The sequence below is a fragment of the Carassius gibelio genome, chromosome A1 (assembly GCF_023724105.1).
Source record: "Carassius gibelio isolate Cgi1373 ecotype wild population from Czech Republic chromosome A1, carGib1.2-hapl.c, whole genome shotgun sequence".
Classification (NCBI taxonomy): domain Eukaryota; kingdom Metazoa; phylum Chordata; class Actinopteri; order Cypriniformes; family Cyprinidae; genus Carassius; species Carassius gibelio.
The window spans coordinates 7,227,433-7,250,354 of NC_068371.1; the positions used below are offsets into that span (position 1 = coordinate 7,227,433).

A 22,922-nucleotide genomic window follows, 5' to 3' on the forward strand; every position below is an offset into this window, starting at 1 on the left:
CTTTCAAAGATGTGATAAATTTATAAAAAGTAAAAGTAATTCACCAACTGCAATTCGAACATTTATTGTTTTAATAATTTACATTTTTTTTTAATTATTATTATTATTATTTATTGTAAATAATTGCATTTTATCAATAAATGTACAAGCTCTGACCTTGGCAATCATCAAGATTAGTTTGCACTTGTAAGCACTGCTCACATTCTCTTCAGTAAATCTAGTTTCATATTATTGCTTTATAATCATAGATTGTTTTAATAATTGCTTAGAAGAAAAGCGGCATCTCATATCTTATGCAACCTCCTGAAACAAGTCATCACATGCACATGCATACAAATCCTCATCAGTCAGAGCAGTGGAGATGTTTCTTTTCTCAATTGGTGCCAAAAGCATGTGAACCCGGCTGCTCAATCTCAGTCTAGATGCGTGCACACACAAATACATGCACACCCCTTCTGTCAGGATGGAGGATAATTAGCTGGTGCTTTCTGGCGAGGGTGGAGTGCACCGAGGAGAAAGACCTGATAAACTCTTTTGTTCTTTTTTTGTGATGTCATATGGGACCTCTCCCCCGTCGCTCCTTTATGACACAGCCACAGGTTCCTTTTCACCCCGCTTGTCCTCATGCATTCATGGGTATCATTCAGCAGGCCCCCTGCTTTTGTGTTGGGGTGAAACACCCATCAACCACCCTGATCCGCTCACACTCACCATATGGCTCCACCGAAAGAACCCCACTAAGAGAAAGGAAGAGAGAGAAGAATAGAGAGTAATGAAAAAGATCTAAAGCTTCAGCAGCACATGAAATTTATTATATATTGGGCTTTTACAACTCACAAAATGGGAGAAATACATAGTGTGGGGGTCAAAGAGAAAGAGTGCAAGGCGGTGAGAGAAATGCAAAGGAAGGACGAATTAAAGTTAGAACTTTCGGCTTCATCTTTACACACTGATCAGACTCCATAATGAGCTGCTTGAATATTTCAAACAAATCATTGAGTTTTGAATGCTCATTTAAATGAATAGTGTGTTTAAAATGCTACAAAAACAATATGAATTTGCAAAAATCGTAAAATCCAGTCTTTTTGTCTTTTGACATGAAGTCATTTTACTATTTAGTTTGATTTTAAATTCATAATTATTGTTATATGTTTAGCATATTGTAAGTTTGAATCACCCCAGAACCATCAACTTTTATCTGTATTATTTCCCCAAGCAAATTCATAAAAAATAATATATATATATATATATATATATATATATATATATATATATATATATATATACATATTTATTTTTTACGTACATGCTTAATATGCAGATTTGTGTTTCCTATGATTATGTACATGTCAGACTTGATTTTTGTTAATGTGTATCTACCATGCAATTGATCTTTATGTAATACAGCGGCATCATGTGAATGCTACACATCTAATATTAATTCATATGAATGCTTTAAGGCAAATACCTTAAGAACCCCGAGCTGCTTTCTCAAGATAAAAATGATAGTGAAGCTGTTTTATGCAAACATATATGTGTGCTTTCTTGCATGGCTGGGCATCTGACTGCATCTGACAGATAGTAAGATTGTGTTCCCGCCCTAAGGGTGTGAAACCTGTGCACCGAGCCCCAACAGGTCATTCACACACCGTAGGGCAAAAAGACATGCAGCCCTACATGATTACCCATCCTGACCCATTTCCATCAGCTCTCATCAGATCAAACAGCACCATGCTACAACTCTCCCTATATTCCTTCCTCTCTCAATGTCTGTACGATCCCTTATTTTTGGCTCAGCCGTCAGCGGTGAACTGAGAGGTGAGAAAAGATTTAATCGCTCAAAGAGTGTTGTGCTTTGCCCCCGCTTCTCTCTCCTTGTTATTTTCTGTTTCTCTGCAAAGCGTAAAGTCTGAACACGGTGCGGCAAAACAAAAGCATGGTTAATGAGGGTGCTAAATGCAACACACATGTAGCTATTGCAGCAGTCTCCTGACAGTGTCACAGATGAAAGCAAGAGGAAGTAGCTATGAGAGAGAGAGAGAGAGAGAGAGAGAGAGAGATTGAAAATAATGTTACACCGAGATCAAACCCTGCTGATGAGATTCCTGTGATGTTCAGAAAAAAAAAAAAAAAATGGCACAACACATTTAGATAGAACAACATATTTAGGTAAAACAATGCTTCCGTTTAATTCAGATCACCAAGAATTGGTACATGTCTATGTGTTTTCTTCCCTTAAAAGAACTGTAAGCATATGATTCATTTATACCATCTAACAAAAATGAGCGTTTACTTGATTTGCATGCATATTTGATAAAGATTTGTATTTATTTTTTGGATTTCAAAGAGTTGATGCCCAATTTATGGCACATGTTAGGTTAATGGACCTTGATGAGGCCTGATCTCCAGAAACAGATGAACTCACTACTTAAAAGACAATTACTGTCAAGTGTGTGATCATCTAATTTTACCTCACTCTCAGATTTAAAATAAGTTTTTATTAATTTTGTACCATTTACAACTCACTTCCTTTGAGTCAAAGTTGATTTCCTGTGGAAAATGAACATGGATGAACAGAGTGGTGGATGGATAAATGCTGTATCAATAGAGGGATACTGTAACTAAGATATGTGGATTAATAGATAGATAGATAGATAGATAGATAGATAGATAGATAGATAGATAGATAGATAGATAGATAGATAGATAGATAGATAGATAGATAGATAGATAGATAGATAGATAGATGGATGGATGGATGGATGGATGGATGGATGGATGGATGGATGGATGGATGGATGGATGGATGGATGGATTTTACTCTCAGAGAAACACAAGCTAATGATGTAATTAAGGGGGGGAAATAATTCACAGCAACCTGAGCTCACCCTGTCACAGCGTTAACACTCCTGCACGGAGAACAGCTTATTTCTGTTCTTAAGGACTAATTTGCAACTTTGATTTTCCACAAGTTGGGTGAAAAATAACAGGTCACAGTGTCCTTCTAGATGTGAGAATTGACTGTCTGTTTCGCAGCATCTTTTTCTCTCTCTTTCTCCCCCCTAACTCACTTTTCATAGTTAATTGAGTATTCATCGCAGCAGGTTTAATTTCACTCTTTCTTTTCTATTTCACTTTAATTAACGGCGGGTTCCTCTAATCACTCTCTCTCTCAGCAGTCCAACAAGCTAGACTCGAAAGTTCTTTACCCCCCATAGAGCAGGAGAGAAAAAAAAATGAGGGAAAAAGCTGCTATTATCTGTCTTTGTCCCTCTCCTCTACCCTTTCTTCACTCAGACCTGTGAAAGGATTTTGAATGTGTGACACGATCAAAAGCCTGGAGGTCATCAAACGCACCGACACTGAGGAGATGGGATACTTCCAGCGGACACATCTTGTCTAATCATGATTAATATCTATTAATATGTTTATTTGTATAACCACTCATTATTAGAATGTTTTGTTTTTCTATCTATCTATCTATCTATCTATCTATCTATCTATCTATCTATCTATCTATCTATCTGTCTATCTATCTATCTATCTATCTATCTATCTATCTATCTATCTATCTATCTATCTATCTATCTATCTATCTATCTATCTATCTATCTATCTATCTATCTATCTATCTATCTATCCACCAATCCACCCATCCATCTAACTACAGTATCCATCCATCCATTAATTTATAGTAGCCTCCATCCATCCATACATCTGTCTGCAGTATCTATCTATCTGTCAATCCATTCATCTACAGTATACAGTATTCATCCATCCATCTGTCTATAGGATCTATCCATCTGTCTCTCCAGCTATACATCCATCCAACCGACCAACGTTGTGACATTGTGTTTTGAGAGAGCTGAAGTCAGCATGTCTGTGCCAGTGCTAACAGTAGCTCACTTCTGCCCCAGTTCATCAGCGGCTGTTAGACAACAGTGATGCTAATACTATCAGTCTGCTAACATCTGTTAGCATGTGTGTTTCAGTGAAACCACGATAAAGGCTACAAGCTCTATCGTAGCCCAGCATCACCATGCACTATCTCAGTGAAACATCTCCAGGTAGAGAGAGTTCAGCCAGGCCTGTGATGGAAGCGCTATCAGCTGCTAGCATCTGGCCATGCTAGCTGCCATTCATCAATCAGTAAGGCAGTGTGGGCCAAATAAGGCAGGAGAAAGTGGGGAGGGGAGAGGTGGAGATAACAAAATGGAATCTTATCACCTGTGTCTTATCAGCTTCAGCCCTGTGTGTTCCAGACTGATTGGAAACGTACAGTTGAGAAATCATGATAGCTGGGAAAAGGAATATTAGCACTATTATGGCCTTTTGAAACAGAGTATTAAACTTTAACAGGTATAATGGAGAAAACAAAACATCAAGCACAAAGTTGCATATAGTAGGGGTTTTCAGCCCCAAAATCTGTCTCAGGTCTGTTGTGAGTGGAGCAAAGTAAAATTCCAGTAATTTAACCAGAGCACGGTGATGGGCTGCCATAGGAATTAGTAATTCAAGAGACTTAGAAAATGTTTTTATATTGTTGGGTGTATGCAGTTATTGTTCCAAACCCATAAGACTTTAGTTCATCACAAATTAAGATGTTTTATTGAAAGGTTTCTGTCCCACCATTAAGAGTTCAGTTACCCAAAACTTTGAAGATGCAAAAATGTAATAAAGACATTGTAAAAGGAATCCATATAAAACACGTTTTGTGAAGAGATATGATGGCTTTATATGATTAAATTATTTAAGTTAGGTATTTACTCACATATAAACACCTAGTACAGCATGAATCACATATTGCAAACTAAGAAGGGCTGCTTGCCTCACACACTAGAACAAAACTCATTAGTTGTTGTGAATCACGCACACATCTGTGCTACCATGTTTATCATGCATGTGTGCCGATCATTCTTTAGATTAAAAAATATAAATAAATATGTATCTTTGCAGATTTAGCAGACATACATGTAGCAAACATGTAATGGATATTTATGGAATATACCTGTACACATGATATATTTTAATTAATTGAACAGAATAATTTTGCATGTGTTGACACACACGATGAAAGAATTTTTAGAAGTTGTGAAGAGTATGACAGTTTCACTATGGAACAACAAATCAGTTTTGATCATCAAGACATGCACATTTTATTGTGCATATAGCAGAGTTGTGCTTACTCTTTTGCACACATGTGCCACAACATTTGCTAAAATTACAAAATTTAATTCTAGTGTAAACAAGATACCAGACCTGAAGTTATTATTTTAAGGGGAAAAAAAGTTCATTTAAGAATTGAGCCAAAGCAATTTTCAAAAATATAATAAAATAAAATGTCAATGAATAACAATGGGTTTTGAAGCAAAATAGTAATGTTATAACTATACATAGTGAGTTATTTAGAAAAATGTCTTACATTTTTACAAACAGCACTATTAATTTATTTTTCTTTCAGGATTTCTGGTCCTCATACAGTATGTGTGAAAGGTTTGTTTGAGACTTTCTTGTTTTCTTCCTTGCCATGTTTTGTTTTCATCCCCTTTGTTATTCGACATCTAGCATGGCAATCTCAATGGAGCAGGAGGGGGTTCTGATCACTTTTCTTTTCACCATGGATAACGAGATGAGGAGAGATCCATATACCACCCCAGAAGAAGAGACACAAAGAGGAAGATCTTGTTTTAATAGATCAAAGATGTCCGTTTCCCAAAATTGTTGCCTTTGGATCAGGCTTGGCAGTAGGCTCATAGAGATTCAGAATAAAACGTTTAGTTGGACCCGATGTAAGAGCTGTGATTCAAGTGAAGCCCCTTCAGTAGCTGCAGAACATCACATAGGCTTCTCTGGTCACACATACATGTTCTCACTGTGTCGTTCTAGCTGCTTAGGATTTGTTTATGTTCCTTTGCCAAGCATTTTGATTCAAATGATGTAGCGCTTGCCATTTTTATCCACATCTGCACTGGATATGCTGAAATTGTATTGCTATATTTCCAAGAGAGCTATCACTGAGGCACATATGCTACTAAGCATGAAAATTATCAATGTTTTCATGGGTTACATATTCACTTTTTTGTTGTAGTTACATAGTGAAAGACTGTTTGATGTTCTCAAACATTAATGAGGTCATGCTATATGCAGGTTGCTTATTATGCAACTTTTGTTTATAAGATATTATGTGTTGTGGGATAATTTTCTCTGGGTCATGGTAATATTATTTTGAAGATGATTTTTGCAAAGAGTTTTTGACCTGCAGGCCATGTATGATGCACATTTAAAAAGAGTCATTATGCAGTTGTGTTTTAATGCCTCGGGTGATTATATGTGCAGTTAGTTAGTATTGCAAAGAATCTGGGTAATGAATAGAAACTGTGCCAAGCATTTCTCAACCAATCAACCACTGATGCAAACGATTCAAACTAAGATTTCTACAAATTACACATCAGGCTTCTACTTTCTGTCTACATCTGGAGGAATGGTTTATTAGTGAGGGAGAATCATTTATTTTAATCAGTATTTTAAAGAACTGTTTCTTCTGTTGACTTAGATCCCTTAGCGTCAAGATGAAATGATGGTAGCTCTTTTACTTTCATAATATGTCAGAATTCCTAGTGAAACAGGCTGCAAACATATACAGGACAGGGTTTGATTTTATAGGGCTTGGGTTTTATGATTTGTGGCTGACGTGGAGACTTGAAATATAATGTTTGTGCAATCGGGAAAAGTATTATTTCAGAGGAGTAGCGGGTTTATTTTAATTATTTATTGGAAATAACATGCATTGATGTATTGTTCACATCACTTGCAGTGAATGGGTGCCGTCAGGAAGAGAGTTCAAACTGCTGAAAAAACAAAAACAAAAAAAAAAACATAAATCCACACGACTCCAGTCCATCAAATAACGTCATGTGAAGTGACAAGCTGTGAGTTTGCATAAAATGCATCAAGACATTTTCAACTTGAAAATGATTCTAAAATACAAGACCTCTATTGAAACAAAACAACACCCAAAACAGTTCTTAACAAATATGTTAGCGGATTTTGATCTGAGAGGACAACAGGAGATGGACTTTTCCACTGGAAGAAGCATTGTTTGGGATTTAGATTTGTTTATTACAAACATGCAGCTTTTCACTTCACAAGCCATTAACTGATGAAATAAAGTTGTGCCAATTACTTATGGATTCATTTGATGTTTTTTTTGTATTTATTTTATGTTGTTTGGACTCTAATTCTGATGGCACCCATTGACTGCATAGGATCCATTGGGGAGCAAGTGATGTTATGCTACATTTCTCCAAATCTGTTTCAATGAAGAAACAAACCCATGGAACTCAGGATGAGTACATTTTCAGCATTTTTTTTTTTTTCCGGATGAAGTATGAAGTGATACTACTAAAATGGCTTCTGCCCACTTGCTTTCCAGCCAATCAACCACAACTATGGCTTTATTAATATCCATGAACCTACCTAAGTTTTGTACTACAGTGTTACAAAATATTAAGTAGAATGTACTTCCATCCCTTACAGCCTCATTTCACTTCACATAAAATGAAATATGCTATCTCTCACTGTACTATCATACACACTCCACAGCTTACACATGGACATGATCTTAAAACAGAAACTTGTTAGGTGTGCAGCAGCTGGCCAATAAAGTCTCTGTCTCTTGTCCAAGTCACCTAGGGACCCTTAAACCAAATTTATCCGTAGGAGCCTCACTTCTCCGCTGCCGAGCTGTTCTCCATTCCTTTACCCACGGCCATAAATCTGGCCTCTAACAAACTTTGGGATATGCAGACCACCTGATACATGTAACCCAGGAACCTTTGCTCACACGGGAAACACAGAAGAGTCCGGGCCCCCGCTGTTAAACTGCCTCTCTTGGAACGCCTACGGCTAGCATGTGCTGTTGTTTTAAGACTCACGTTTTTGGCCGCTCACAACTCCCTGGTGGAATGAAGGCAGTAATGAAAAACAGACAGTCACCAGAAATCACAAGCCTGAGAAAACTGTGGTTCATTTGTTTAAAAGTCTGTTAAGAAGAACATTTTTGCAATCATGTAACATGACAGTCTTCTGAGACCTAAACCCTTAGAAGGGCCTCCACTGCCATTAACACGGCTGTAAAAGATGCATTACTTTATATATTGATGCAGTCCTGAGAAAACATAGCTTTATTTGGAGGTGTTTCTTACTAGGGGATTGCCCACTGAAATGTGTCAAGAGAGCATGAAACAATTAAGAATATGTTTTCTAAATAAAACACTGTTTTTCTCTACTTAGCTCATCTTCCTGCCAAGCTCTGGCATTGACCCATTTGCAACTGCTGCTTGCAGATGTTGGCACGAATGCCATCTGCATTCTGATACCTTCATTAAAACATTACTGCAACAACTCCATCAATGTGTATCCCATTTATGGTTGTCTGATTTGTTTCCATGGTGATCGTGCTCCAAAAAATGAGCTGTCAGTCATTAAGAATGGAGTCCAGTCAGGAACAAAGCATCATGTTCATCGTTAATCACACACGCACGCACACATACACACACACACATAAGGGTGAGTAAATGATGACAGAATTTGCATGGCTGCCTTTTATGATGCCTTTATGGAGTACATTTATATATGCATGTGTGTGTGTGTGCGAATATTTTTTATATATAAAAGCATTTAAAAAAAATAGGCTGAGTAAATAATGACGGGATTTGAATTTATGAGTGAACTATTCCTTGTTGTCTTATTAACTAGCCAGCAAGGTTTTTTTCTCAATATTTCTGTCGATGTTTCATTTCTTTTTCCCTCTCTCCTTCTCATTTTCTCAGTCTTCAGAAGGAGCCTCCTCAGCAGACATCAGTGTCAGAGTGATTTGTCCTGGGTGACGATGCTTGAACTGGGGCTGAGAGGCTGGTATTACTCATTGCCAGTGTGTGTGTGTGTGTGTGTGTGTGTGTGTGTGGCTTTAGGGAGGTACATAAGATTGACTCTTAGTAAAAAAAAAAATAAAAAAAAATTCAGGAGTAAGAGTAACCTATTTCTTCAAGAACAGAGAAGAGAAACTCTTGGCAATGGAATATGCAACAAAATCTTGAATGTATTCCTTTCGAATTTTTATTTGACATAATTTGGACCTAAAGGATACTATTAGGAATTTTCGTAACATATTCCAACGTAGAGAGAGAAAAAAATAACAAAAATAAAAAAAGGTTTAATGGACCAATACCCTCAACAGAAACACGTTTGTCATTTATCAACCTCTAAAGGCATTAGTACATATTAGTTCCTGAAGGTGTAGGGTAAATATCTGTCCCAGTGACAAAATGTACCAATTTTTCTTTTCTTCTTTTTTTTTTTTTTTTTCTAGCAGTAACAAACAAAGAAAATGTGATGTTTTCGATGGTTCCCAGTGGGACTATTGCAATTATTAAATAAAATGTCAATTTATAAGTAACAGCAATACTATAATGTATATGTATAAAACATTTATTATATAGGCCTATTAAAATAAGGGGGGGGGGGGGGACTAAAATGATACCATTAGCTCTTGATAATATTCTTTAACTGACTGTAGCAGAAGGAGATTTCTTTAAAACTTGTGTGGTTCTGATAAAGATTTCACAGTATAGAGCAGAAAATCCTGTGGGTATTTTCATTTACAGAAGGGTCCCTTTATTTAATCCCATCAGGACACTTTAGGTTTAATTCCAGACAATGATAGCTTTTCAAAAGGAATCACTTTCTTTGAGATATTTTTGACTTGAGAACTATGAACCCAAGGCTTAATTATTCTCACAATATGCAAACTTTGATTTCAGTCAAATATGAATGGAAAATATTAAGTTTTCTCTGCACTGTAAGCATACACTCTCACTGACAGCATTAGCAACACAGTGTAGCTGAGGGTGGCCCTCGAGTGCAGCTGTCATATCATTTCCACAAATTAGCCGGTACATACACAAACTTGTGGTTTTATAGCAGGGCTGGATTGCCATAGTGGGCTACTGTTAAAGAACAGCAATAAATTTGTCGCCCTCACCGCGACATGAAACTCAATATGGTGTTTTTAAGAATGCGCACTACATGCATCACGTGGGCAAACCGACTCTTGAGGCTTGTTATCCTGCTCAACGACTCATAAAGCAGTAAAAGTCCGTTCCAACCGGGGGGAGAGCACTAACTTTGCTCTTTGGCCTGGAATGAATAACAATGTTCATTGTCAGAGACCTTTGTGACCGGGGGTCTATTGAGAAAGTGAGACGCAGCCCGCCTTGAAAGAGAAAGCGCTAATCGAATGAGGGATAATGAGACAGACGAGGCGACAGATGCCCGCGTGCCTTTACAACGGCAGCGCGCACTCATTCACGCGCATTCCATCGACACTAGAAGCAAAGTTCGCGCGCGAGTTTGGAAGCCAACCTCATTTGGCCTGCATTCCACCTGCTGCGGCCTTTGTATGGCTGGGAAAGGACAGAATATCAATGACAAAAGTTGAATCCGTGGCCTGGTTTTATGGCACATGAGAGGGATGCGCCTCTGTCAGGGATATTGAGACGCAGTGGCCACGTATGGTGTCATAAAGTTGTACTACCTCCAAAAAATGCAGATGTTCTTTGCTCGTCGACTTGTTCATTATGCCATTTGAGCCTAATCACTCATAGACATTATTTTTGTTTGTTTTGTTACCTAAAAAAATATTTAATATGTGTCAAAATTGCACCTGCCTCTCAAGTTGGTTTTCACTTAAATGTATTAGTTATTATTGCATTGTTCGCGAGTTTAAATAAGTTATGTCAGATGAGGGAAAATGTTTATTTATTTATTTGTATAAGCCAAACCGTGTCTAAGTGCATTAGGCTGCGCATCTGTTTTTACTTATCGCACTTCTTTTAGACTGTGTGATTTTTCATGCAACACTGCGGGGATTCCAGAACCCCCGAAATTCAGCAAAGACTTTGACGTCTTTGTTCAGGCAATGTGATTAGAGCAGAGGTAATTGCATTAAAGCTTCGGAACCAAAGAGAGCGCTCGGCCGTATAAAACCTGGTTAAAATCGCCCTGCTAAAAATGGGTGCAAAATTGGCCCTGTGAAACCCAGACGATTCGCAAACACTGCGTCTTATGAAAAGAATAAACTAATGAAAAGAAAGTGGCGGGGTCAAACGTGCGCCTTCTGGTAACGCTGAAATTTCCCAGTAATCACTTTCCCAAACAGTCGCTAGAATAGTCTACCCCAGTGTCTCAGTATGGACCTTTTAGGTTTGTTATAAAACATGAAACTGGGAAAAAAAGAGCAGCATTTGTGTCAAATCTGTCGCCAAAGGGGTTTTATTAATCCAAGCCCAACTTCTGTGGGTTTGATATGGTTGGCTACATTTCCACGGGTTAACATATCACCATGGGAATTTGAGTGAGAGTCAGGAAATAGGCCATTTAATGTATTTTATTCAACCGTTTGCCCATGAGCGTGATAGAGCAATTGAATTGTCCTCGTTTTTACACTTTCAAACTGAACTAATTTCCCTCTAGCTATAGTTTAGACTCAGAGAAAGCTTTCTCTCAAAAATAACCTTAACCCATGCACGAATTCAAATTACCCGGCAAAGATGATCCGGTCAAGTCTGTGCACTTTTTTTAAGCGTTTACATGTTAAGTTAATACATTATGCGTAAATCAGACCAGAAGACATGCACGCGATGTAATACATTATTATTCACGTGAGCAGAGCTGTTTGTGCGCGTGAGCTAGTTATTTTCACTCACTCACCAGAACAAGTGATTCGACACACAGCTTAAGCTTAAACGTATGGCAGATGAGGAGTCAGTATAGTGCGTGAGAATACTCGAACCCCCAAAAAGGGAAAGTGGGTGATACTAAAAGGATTTAGGAAAGGCACTAAAGCAGTGTTTGAAACATATTTCACAGCTGATGCAAAGATGAGTCTACTCAAAAATGAATGACCTAAGTGATGTTTTAATGTAAGCATCTGCTGTAGGAGTGTTTTAACACCAGTTTAACCTATTAGAATTGAGCTACATGGTGAAATTAGATATGCACTACTCCCATGAGGTTAATGTAGAAGTTATGAGGGAAAATAATATTAATTCTGAGTTGAGAAACTAAAATTCCATGTATGTCTGGATTATAATGAGTGTTAAAAAACTGCAGATTCTCTTGTTTAATTTGATATGCTCAACATCATAGCATTCACACAAGCTTTTAATCTAGATATTAAATCAGAAATACTGTAGTTCACTAGATTGTAACACTGTCCTTTCCATTGTACTTTTAGGGACCGACATTTGGCATTATCATGAGTATCACACTATGTTAATATTTACATTTGAGGATCTATGTAGTCCCATATTTGCTTCCAAATGTTTTATTTTATGTTATTGGGTTGTATATGTAATAAATTCATTACTTATACTTATACACTATATATTATAAAGGATGATGGAGAAGCAAAAAAGTGCAGAAAGCAGGAGGTATAACAGGACTAGGACGTGACTTGAACCAAAGGACCCCACAAGCACAACAGTCCTTTATATGTCAGAGCAACACACTTCCCTCTGTGCCCTTTTTTTCATTCGGTGTTACACTCCACAACACTATGTGGGGTTCCCCACGTTTCCACACTATCATAACCTTTATCACATATTTATATTATATATTATATTAAGTGTTTAAAAACACTGAGTCACAGATAGAATAGAACAGTTCTCACCAAACACACAGATTCATAAACGGGGCCACATTAGGAAGGCATATTTGCTGTAGCTGCACAAAATTGCCAAAAAGACATTCTACTATGCTTATCCTAAAATAGGGGTAAATGTTAAGTGAATTAATTGAATTGACAATCATTAAGATGGAAAGTTCAGCTCAAGTTATTCTTAAATTCTGCTCTCTCATCCTTTGTTGAAGCCTTTCGGAGAGGGAGAGAGAGAGGGGCGAGAGAGACCCTAAAGGGCGGAGTTATCCACTTCCTTTCTCCCTTCATTTAATTGGGATCTATAGTGGCTCTGTGTTGAATGGTCAGTCGCAGAGAGAAGGGGTAGCCCTTGGTTTAGGAGAAGCGTTTTGTTTGAAGCCGTGGCTCTAAAGGAGGCTTTGCTATTTTGGGTTAGTCAGTCAAAGAGTGACTTCAGACAGCTGGAGACAGATACGCGCGCGCATAGTCTCTTCAGTCGGAGGTTGCTCTTCCAGTCAGATACGCGCAACAGATATCTCGTTAGTGACAGAGGGATATGCGCTTTTGGTTTTAATGCCTTTGCTTGTTTTAAGCTCCTGCGCTCTGTTGATTTTTCAAGACCTGTTTTTGACGTCGAAATCTTTTGAGAAGACGTTTTTCTTCCGGATTTGGAGATGTTATTGAGACCATAACAACGCATGTAAAGGACTGTGACAGCTCAACAAAGGAAGCGACAATCATTTTGAGAGTTCATTTCTGTGCCTGTCGGAGCCCAACATGGATACCAGCAAGAGCACAGTGTTCTGTGCCACTTTACTCAAACTTGCTATGCTCGTTATATTGGCACGGCACGTCTCGGCGCAAACTCTGAAATACCAAGTTTACGAAGAGCAGAAGGTGGGTACAGTTATCGCCAGACTTCGAGATGATGTCGCTGATGTTTTGTCCAAACTTCCGAGCTCGATTCCGTTACGCTTTAGAGCCATGCAGCGCGGCAGCGCGTCTCTTCTCTCCGTGCGCGACCAGGATGGAGAGATCAGCATCAGGACCAAAATAGACCGCGAGAAACTGTGCGAAAAGAATCTCAACTGCACTATAGAATTTGACGTCCTCACCCTCCCCACGGAGCACCTACAGATGTTCCACATCGAAGTGGAAATTCTGGACATTAATGACAATGCGCCACAGTTCGCGCGCCCCGTCATTCCCATAGAGATCTCCGAAACCGCTGCCGTAGGGACGCGCATTCCCCTTGACAGCGCCACGGATCCAGACGTCGGGGAGAACTCTCTGAACACATACTCTCTGACCTCGTCTGACTTTTTTATGATTGATATTCTAACCAGAACCGACGGCGCCAAGTACGCGGAGCTCGTTGTGCTTAAAGAGCTTGATAGAGAGGTACGAGCGAGCTATGAACTCCAGCTTGCAGCCTCAGACAGGGGCGTTCCCCCAAAATTTGGAACCACGCTCCTGAAAATCAGCATAGCTGACTCGAACGACAACAATCCGGTGTTTGAGAAGCCATCTTATGTGATCAACTTGCTTGAAAATTCTCCTTTAGGCAGTTTGCTTATTGATCTGAATGCTACTGACCCAGATGAAGGGACCAATGGGAAAATTGTATATTCTTTTAGCAGTCACGTGTCACCTAAAATCTTAGAGACTTTTAAGATGAATTCTGATAATGGTCAGTTGACACTGGTGAGGAAAGTAGACTTTGAAAGCACAAATTCGTATGACCTAGATGTTCAAGCTCAAGACATGGGTCCCAATTCAATGCCAGCACATTGTAAAGTCATAATAAAAGTGGTGGACGTGAATGACAACAAGCCTGACATTAGTATCAATTTGATGTCCACAGGGAATGAGGAGATAGCTTATATATCAGAGACAGCTCCTGTAGATACATTTGTTGCTTTGGTGAGGGTGGATGACCTGGACTCTGGGTTGAATGGAGAGGTGGAGTGCCGTCTCCTCGGCCAGGGTCATTTCAGGCTGCAAAAGAAATATGAGAAGAATTACATGATCCTTACAAATGTCACTCTGGATCGAGAGAAGAGGTCAGAGTTCAGCTTGACTGTTATAGCTGAAGACAAAGGCTCTCCTAGTCTGTCGACCATCAAACACTTCACTGTTCAGGTCCAGGATGAGAATGACAACGCACCAAAGTTTGAGAAGAGCAGGTATGAGATTTCCACGGCAGAGAACAACTCACCAGGAGCTTATCTGTCATCTGTGAGGGCCTCAGATCCTGACCTGGGCCCGAATGGTCAACTGAGCTACTCTATACTTGAATGTACAGTCCATGGGAGCTCCATCTCCACTTACGTAACCATTGACCCCTCTAATGGAGACATTTATGCGCTACGTACTTTTGATCGCGAAGATGTGAGTCAGATCTCATTCTTAGTCCAGGCCCAAGATTCTGGAAGTCCTCCGCTGCATAATAATGTGACAGTTGTGTTGACCATCTTGGATGAGAACGACAACAGACCGGTCATCACGATGCCTCAGCTGTGGAACCACACGGCTGATGTTCCAGTATCCAAATATGCAGAGGTCGGTGACGTGTTAACTATTGTCCGCGCGATAGACTATGATGCTGGCGCCAATGGTGATATTTCGTGCTCTGTAGTAGGGGGCAACGAGGCAGGTTACTTCGCTATGGATGCTAAAACATGTGAAATTCAGACCAACGTCAGCATGCAGGACATTCCACAGGATCACGTGGAGCTGACCATCCTAGTGCAGGACCATGGTGCTCAGCCCCTCAGCGCCAGAGCACTACTGAGACTTTCGCTTTATGAAAACATTGAGAACCACATGAACCCCCATCTGACAGGTAGAGGAAGTGGAGATGGCGCTCTAGATGTGTCCATGATCATCATCATCTCCCTTGGTGCGATCTGCGCCGTTCTGCTTCTCATCATGGTGGCCTTTGCCCTTCGCTGCTCACGTGAAAAGAAGGACATCCGCTCATACAACTGCAGGGTGGCTGAGTCTACTTACCAACAGCACCCTAAAAAACCCTCACGGCAGATCCACAAGGGTGAAATCAGTCTGGTGCCCACTGTCAATGGGACCCTCCCAATCCGGGCACACCATCACTCACCAACCTCCTCGCCCGGACCTGAACGGGCCCACATGGGCAGTCGGCAGAGCCAACACAGCCGCCAATCACTGAACAGCTTGGTCACTATTTCCTCCAATCACATCCCTGAGAACTTCGCCCTGGAACTTACACATGCCACGCCCCCTGTGGAGGTAAAAGCAAAACTTGCATATTTAAAGACTGTAATTGATGCTAATCTTCGTAAAGAGCCAGTGAATTCTCTGTCTATATTTGTAATCATCTTTTCATTCACCAATGTCAACATAACATTCAGGTCATCGTTTGTTGTTCTCACACTAACACTTTTCATTTGTTCATTCATGTGTGTGTATGTGTGTATGTGTGCGTGTGTGTGAATGATTGTCGTGTTCCATCAGTATTTATTTTATTTATGTCATCTGTTTTTGCTATAGCAAGTCTCACAGCTCCTCTCAATACTCCATCAGGGTCAGTATCAGCCGCGGCCCAGCTTCAGAGGGAACAAATACTCTCGCAGCTACAGGTAAACTTACAAACAAACAAATACTACGCTTCAAGCTCCAACTCCTTATTTGGGCATGATGTGCTCCAAATTGTATGGTAGAGTAGATGGGTAGTGATACTCAACCTGCTGTATGCTACTGGTTCGATCGGATTGGATGATAGGTATTCTAAAATGTTTGTGGTAGAATAGGACAGAACTTCCCTGTTGCCGTGGTCACCCACGTTCGCAGATCCTGATTGGACTGCTCCTCACATGAGGTCATAGCTTGCTTTCTGTGCTTTTTTTTCTTTCTTCTCATCTGCGTTTTGTTCTTGGATCATGTCATTTTATCCCGTGCATATTGTTGAAACCATTGTCCCATTCAATAATGCATTTCTATGTCCAGATGATGATTTAAAAACATACTTGCATTAAATAGTTGCAGCTTTTTTGTCTTGCACATCTCTGCTGAAGTGTAACTAAATATTTAAGGGACATTTTTGGGTGTGAGATAAATGCATGGTGCCAAAGAGACATCACTGAATAGATCTGTTTATATTATGGCTAAATAAATGAAAAACAGTTTGTTAAAATGATGGGTGGGGCGTATGCTTGCCTGTTTTGCAAATGCATGTTCCTAGACTGTATGCAATGCATGCATATGCTTTTAGGAAACTTTAAGTTGAGTATTTAAGCCATCAAAATATTAAGATTGGCTTATTATGTCACACATATTATATCAAACATATAATGCCACTCTGAATGTAGTACATGTTAGATATCTCTAACAAATCACTTTTTAAGGTAATTGATTTTAGTGACTGTTTGAACTTTGTTAATGTTGTAATGTTATGCTGCATACTACATAGAATCATGTTTAACCTGTAACTGTGTTTGTGTGAATGTGTGTGCAGGTACGCCCTCCAGGACATGGATAAGTTCAGTCTAAAAGATAGTGGGCGTGGCGACAGTGATGCGGGCGACAGCGACTGCGAGATGGGCCGTGATTCGCCCATCGACCGGTTGCTAGGCGACGGCTTCGGAGACCTCTTCCACATCGACGGACACCAGCGTCTCCACCCAGGTGAGAAATTAAGTCCAATTGGTCTCTCATGCAGTTTCTCACCTTTTTATCACCCTAAATTATGACATTCATCGGCTTGATTATATCGAGCACATAACATTTATAATGCAATTTAACACCCTGTCTACACTGACTTACTCTTATTAAATTGCGAACAGGTGCAGGTATACATGAAATGGCCTGCACTGTGCTTTTATACTCAATATGCATGTACAAGAAATAAGGAAAAAGCCTTTAAATGATCTATTTCTTGGTTGAAATCATGTTATTTATTTTTTAACCACTACCTTTTACAGTGTCAATCTGTTTTATCACTAGCTTAAGACAGTATATGTGCATGTGTGGAGGCGTGGACTGGAGTGTTATTTCCCTGTATTCTTTCTTTTCTCTGAGTGACAGCCCTATGCTTTCAAAATCTGAACTGAGGAAAATTCACCGTAATTGCTTTCACAATGCAGTTAAACCCCCCTATTGCACGCACACACTCTCTTTTCTCTCCCCAGAGGGCTGCTATTTCAGCCCTGCTCTTCCTCTTTCATAGAGAGAAAGAAGCAACCTGTGTGCATCGATTAGAGTTTCACCCTTTCCTCGCCAAAGCAGTTTATTGTAATTTGCTCTCAGTTCGGTTTCCTCCATCCCAATTCCAGTTTGTCCTCTCCATTTTATTCCCTTGCTGCTTTGTCTCTAATATTTAAATTCATTCATATCTGATTTGTGTTGCCAGGGTAATGAATAATAATCCAGTTTAACAAAGGATGTCAGCCTCCACAAGTGAAACTGGAATGGAAGAATGAAAAACTCTCAATCTCCTCAGCTTCTAAAGCTCCCTCCCCAACTCACCCACCCACCTCCCAAATCCTTTTTCTAAGTTCACCCTTCCTTGTTTTCCCCTTATCTTTCATCCCTTTGTTTTCCCCACTTTCTTTTCTCCCATTTTTTACATGCCCAGAGGAAATTTCATTGCTCAGAGGTTGCTCTTTCATAGCTCAGGAGATTTATGGTTCATTTAAGTACAGTATCAAATTTGTCTCAGAGGTTTCTCCTAAAATGTCTAGCAATAAAAGTAGAAGTTAGACAGTGGCTGAGAAGGATAGTAGACAATGTGGCCTCAGAAGAAGTAAATGAGAAATGCTGGATTTAATACTTAACAATCTAGTTTTTGATAAGCAGAATAGTTTGAGACATTGTAAAAATCTCTTCAGAAATACTACGCTCTTAAAGTGCCCCTATTATGGGTCATGAAAGGTTGATATTTTGGTTTTGGGAGTCCCCAACAACAGGTTGACATGCATGCAAGGTAAAAAAAGAAAAAACACTTTCACTGTGGTATATGCATTTATTTTTACCTTAAAGTTTTTCAACGACTCCTAAACGATTTATTTAACGGCTAATTTTTCCAGACCCCTCCTTTGCATGACGCTACTCTGCGGTGATTAGTCAGATCGGTCTAATTTTCATTTAAAATATGTAAATTAGTAATGCCTGATAAAGCAGTGTTTGTGCTTTGTGTATATTCGTTACCAGGGAAACAGTTATTTTTACCACTCCAAAAGCAGCACCTAGTGGTAAAGAATTAATTTACATTTTCATTCAGACCAATGCGAAAAGACAAACATGTGGACAATAAATATGCTCATTTTTCATGTTGATGGTGATGGTGATGGGGGGGGGGGGGTCTTGTCTGAAGTTAAAAATCATTGGTGTACCCCTAAGGTCAATCACATAACGTTGGGTTATGATGTGTGTTATGTACCGGCTCAGCCGCCTCGAACTTCAACTGTAAACACAGGTATGCTGTGAAAACGAAACCATAGAGCAAGTTTCGCTACCTCCTTAACCTGATCCTCCAAGAAGGACACAATCAAAATTATCGCCTTGCCAGACTCAAACTGAAATTGAGCAGAAGTACTAAGTCTGACGTAGTCAGGCTACAAAAAGCCTCTTTTAGAACCAGGAATCTCACAAATGTGGTGTTTTTTTCAGAAAAAAAAAAAAAAAAAAAAAAAAAAACAACCGAGACACATAAGCAGACATCTCCTTTTGTTTACTATTTAAGATATTAAAAAAACATTATCATTTTGATGTTTACAATCCAAATTTAAAGGATTTTGCTCTGAATTACGGCTAAAACTCATTGAAAAATGTCTCTGTCTTTCTCTTAGCAGTCATGAGATTGTGTACGGAGGAGTGCCGTGTGTTGGGTCACTCTGACCAGTGCTGGATGCCATCTCAGGCGTCTTCGGATTACCGTGTGAACATGTACATTCCCGGAGAAGAGAGCAGGCCTCAGGTCCTTGAAGAGGACCAGCAGTCAGTTGACTCAGCTAAGAAGAGCTTTTCTACCTTTGGAAAAGACAACGAGGAGGAATGTGGCAGTTCTCTGCTGTCAGAAATGAACAATGTCTTCCAACGTCTTCTGCCAACTTCCTACGCTGAGGTCAGTGAGCTTGAAGGATGCGCTGGGTTGCCCACTTCCCCCATCGGCATGGAGATTAGAAAGGGCTTCTTGCCGGGTAAGGCATCATCTACAGGCCCCGCCTACCCTCAGGGTGTTGCTGTGTGGGCGGCCAACACTCACTTTCAGAATCCTGGAAGTGCCATGATGAGCGGACATGGCTCGACCAATCACGCGGTATCACAGGCACATTTAAAATGGCTGCCGGCGATGGAGGAAATCCCAGAAAACTATGAAGAGGACGACATAGAGAGTGTGCTCAGCCAGCGGCAGGGAAAACGCAACGAAACGAGACACGAGGTTGTCGACGCTAGCGAACTGGTTGCCGAAATTAACAAATTGCTTCAGGATGTACGCCAGAGTTAAACAACAATCGCAAAGGGATAGTTCACTCAAAACATTTTATTTGATGTTTATCTGCTTAACCCCAGGCCATCCAAGATGTAGGTGAATTTGTTTCTTCAGTAGAACACAAACAATGATTTTTAACTCAAACTTTTGCAGTCTGTCAGTCATATAATGGAAGTGAATGGGAATCGGCTTTGAGAGTCAAAAAAACATACATAAACAAAACCAAATTAAACCCTGCGGCTCGTAACGATACATTGATGTGTAAAGACACAAATCTATCGGTCGGTGCAAGAAACTGAACAGTATTTTTATCGTTTTTTACCTCTGATTCACCACAATGTCCGAACTGTCCTGAGTGCGTTCTCAACAGCTGATGCATCATGTGTCTTCTTCTTCTTCTTCTAGCTTTATGGTGGATCGCAGACTTATAAGTGCATTACCAACATCTATCTCTCAAATGGACCATTGACATTCTATCTACAATCTCAGTTAGGAGTGTCAATGGTATCACATTAATGTATCGTCACGAGCCGCAGGGTTTCATTTGGTTTTGTTTGTGTATGTTTTTTTACTCTCAAAGCCGATTCCCTTTCACTTCCATTATATGACTGACCGACTGCAAGAGTTAAAATTCTCTGTGTTCTACTAAAGAAACAAAGTCACCTACATCTTGGATGCCCTGGAGGTAAGCAGATAAACATACAATTTCAATTTTTTGGTGAACTATACCTTTAAAGAACATTTCCCTATCTCTTTCTTTTTTGTTCACTCTATTTTTGTAGAGCGAACTAATCACTGAAAGGAGGAGAAAGGGAGAGAGTTCACCGCTGTAGCCTTGATTGAGTCGCATGTGGAAGCATTTCTGTTAAAATTGTTTACTTGGTATGACTTTTGGTCTTTTGTACAAAAGTGAACACAATGTGATTGTAAACACCTTTTATGTTTTTTTTTTTTTTTTACTCCGTATTTATATATGTGTATATATGTGTTTGTACAGAAAGCAATACAAATGTCTATTTTTATACAGTATTTCACTGCATGTACCTAAAATTAAACTAAGATTTGTTTGTATACTTGAAAATGTTTAATGTGTGTTCGAGTGTATGTAAGAATGCGTGAGGATGTTTTAATCAATACAGATTTCACAGTGTATACAAACTGTTGTTGGTGGTCCAGTCCTCTGTTATCATTATTGTGAATAGCAAAATACTCTTACCAGAATGGTTTATCCATGAGTGACTGAAAAATGTATTGGGACCTTATAAGAATTGTTCTCTTTGTGAGCAAACCTTTCTGTTTCGATTTTACAATAATGTTGCATTAAAAACATACATTTGGAAATACCTCTTTCACACTGTCTGTTTACATTCACTATTTATTCAGCAAATCTATGGTGTTAGATGTAATTATGTCTACCCTATCGCAAATCTGGCTTCGTGAGCTTTCATTAAGAAAACATCTTTTATAGTTAGCCTTGTAACTTGTTGGAAAAGAACTAGACAGAATTGATCAACTCCCTACAGAATCTAACCAGTGGTTCTTATAACAGACAGGCATCTGTTATCATGGAGCTCCGCCAGGGCTTTCATTAAGACTAAGCTAAGCCACTAAGCTTTCACCCCCTTTTGAGCAGAGCAGGTATTGCAGCCACAAAATAAATAAATAAATAAATAAAGAAATATTGAGGAATGCTAAAGAAATCCTTTTTGTGGTTAAAAATCTGATTAATGACTTTATTAATGTACACGTTTGATCTAGAAATAATATTTTGATTATATGCCTGATGAATCAAGCCCCGTTTTGTTGTCTTTGCGAACGCAGAAAGGGTGTAATTATGCCCTGGTTACCCAGCCATAACTTCTAGCTATAACCCTGAGTAATTAGCTCGTAGAAAGATAATGACTTTACATAAAACAGGCCATGCCCCCCAAATGCTGTTATCAGTGGAGTCTAATACAGGCCACTGAAGCTTTCAGACAATGATCAATACATATCCTAGCATAAGCATGCGTGTGCGTCTATGTATGATCTATGTTTGCATGTTTATAAATGTGTGTTCTTGTGTTTTGTGTGTATGTGTGTTTAACACCTGTCGGTGTGTATAATATAACAGCAGGCAGCTGTTCAGGATTAGTAATCTGGAGTGCATCCAGTCGATGTGATGCAGTGTGGAATCATCTACGCTGGCCTGACCACAGCATATATTATCTATTATCCACACACACACATACTCGTTCAACATTGATCTTACTTTATTATTCTTTGCAGCAAGTGGCAAGCAGGCTTTTATTCTCACACAATCACCTCTTTAAGTATGCATGTTAGTGTAATTTTATGGTGTAAACGTTGGGAACTCTGGATTTGAATATAGAAATCTCACTTGATGGAAGCTGCTTTGACAGTACAACCTTGAACCTGGGTTCTTCTTTTTCATTCCTTTGACCACAAACCATACTTTAAACCTGATGATTGTAAATGGAGGGCAGTCAACCTCAACATGCTCCCTACAATTAGTAAATTACTTAGCATAAAAGTGTCTGCAACACCGACGATAACTAATCATCAGGAATGAATACTGCAGTCAGTGAGTGTCACCCTATTCATTTAGGCTAAGTTGGGTTCCTGTGTGCTGTGGGGGTGTTAATTCACCTTAGGGTCAGTTTAATTTGTTTCCTCTCTACTGAGCATTACCTGTGATGTGAGATTCCCGTTTTCCTGCTGAGTAACTCTGAGATAAAACTGATGACAGAACTGGAC

The 22,922-nt window shown here is 39.4% G+C and overlaps 1 protein-coding gene across 4 annotated transcripts; it reads left to right on the forward strand.

Annotated features, from left to right (window-relative positions):
* The first annotated feature begins 12,954 nt into the window (after nucleotides 1-12,954).
* Nucleotides 12,955-21,508, forward strand: LOC127974380 (protocadherin-18-like). Of its 4 annotated transcripts, none has more exons than XM_052577704.1 (4): nucleotides 12,955-15,964; nucleotides 16,226-16,314; nucleotides 17,190-17,359; nucleotides 19,525-21,508. In XM_052577704.1, the coding sequence occupies exons 1-4, from the start codon at nucleotides 13,475-13,477 to the stop codon at nucleotides 20,178-20,180; spliced, it is 3,405 nt and encodes a 1,134-aa protein (XP_052433664.1). In that variant the 5' UTR covers nucleotides 12,955-13,474; the 3' UTR covers nucleotides 20,181-21,508. The 4 variants fall into 4 exon arrangements, with proteins under 4 accessions (XP_052433664.1, XP_052433840.1, XP_052433592.1 ...); XM_052577880.1 differs by having other exon boundaries at nucleotides 16,259-16,314; XM_052577632.1 differs by having other exon boundaries at nucleotides 12,956-15,964; nucleotides 19,522-21,508.
* The last annotated feature ends 1,414 nt before the right edge of the window (nucleotides 21,509-22,922 follow it).

Excerpts from the sequence above, each read along its gene's own strand:
- LOC127974380 (XM_052577632.1), top strand. The coding sequence starts at position 13,475 with ATGGATACCAGCAAGAGCACAGTGTTCTGTGCCACTTTACTCAAACTT. Across the intron at positions 15,965-16,225 it reads ATGCCACGCCCCCTGTGGAG|CAAGTCTCACAGCTCCTCTC; the intron begins GTAAAAGCAAAA and ends TTTTTGCTATAG. Across the intron at positions 16,315-17,189 it reads AAATACTCTCGCAGCTACAG|GTACGCCCTCCAGGACATGG; the intron begins GTAAACTTACAA and ends ATGTGTGTGCAG.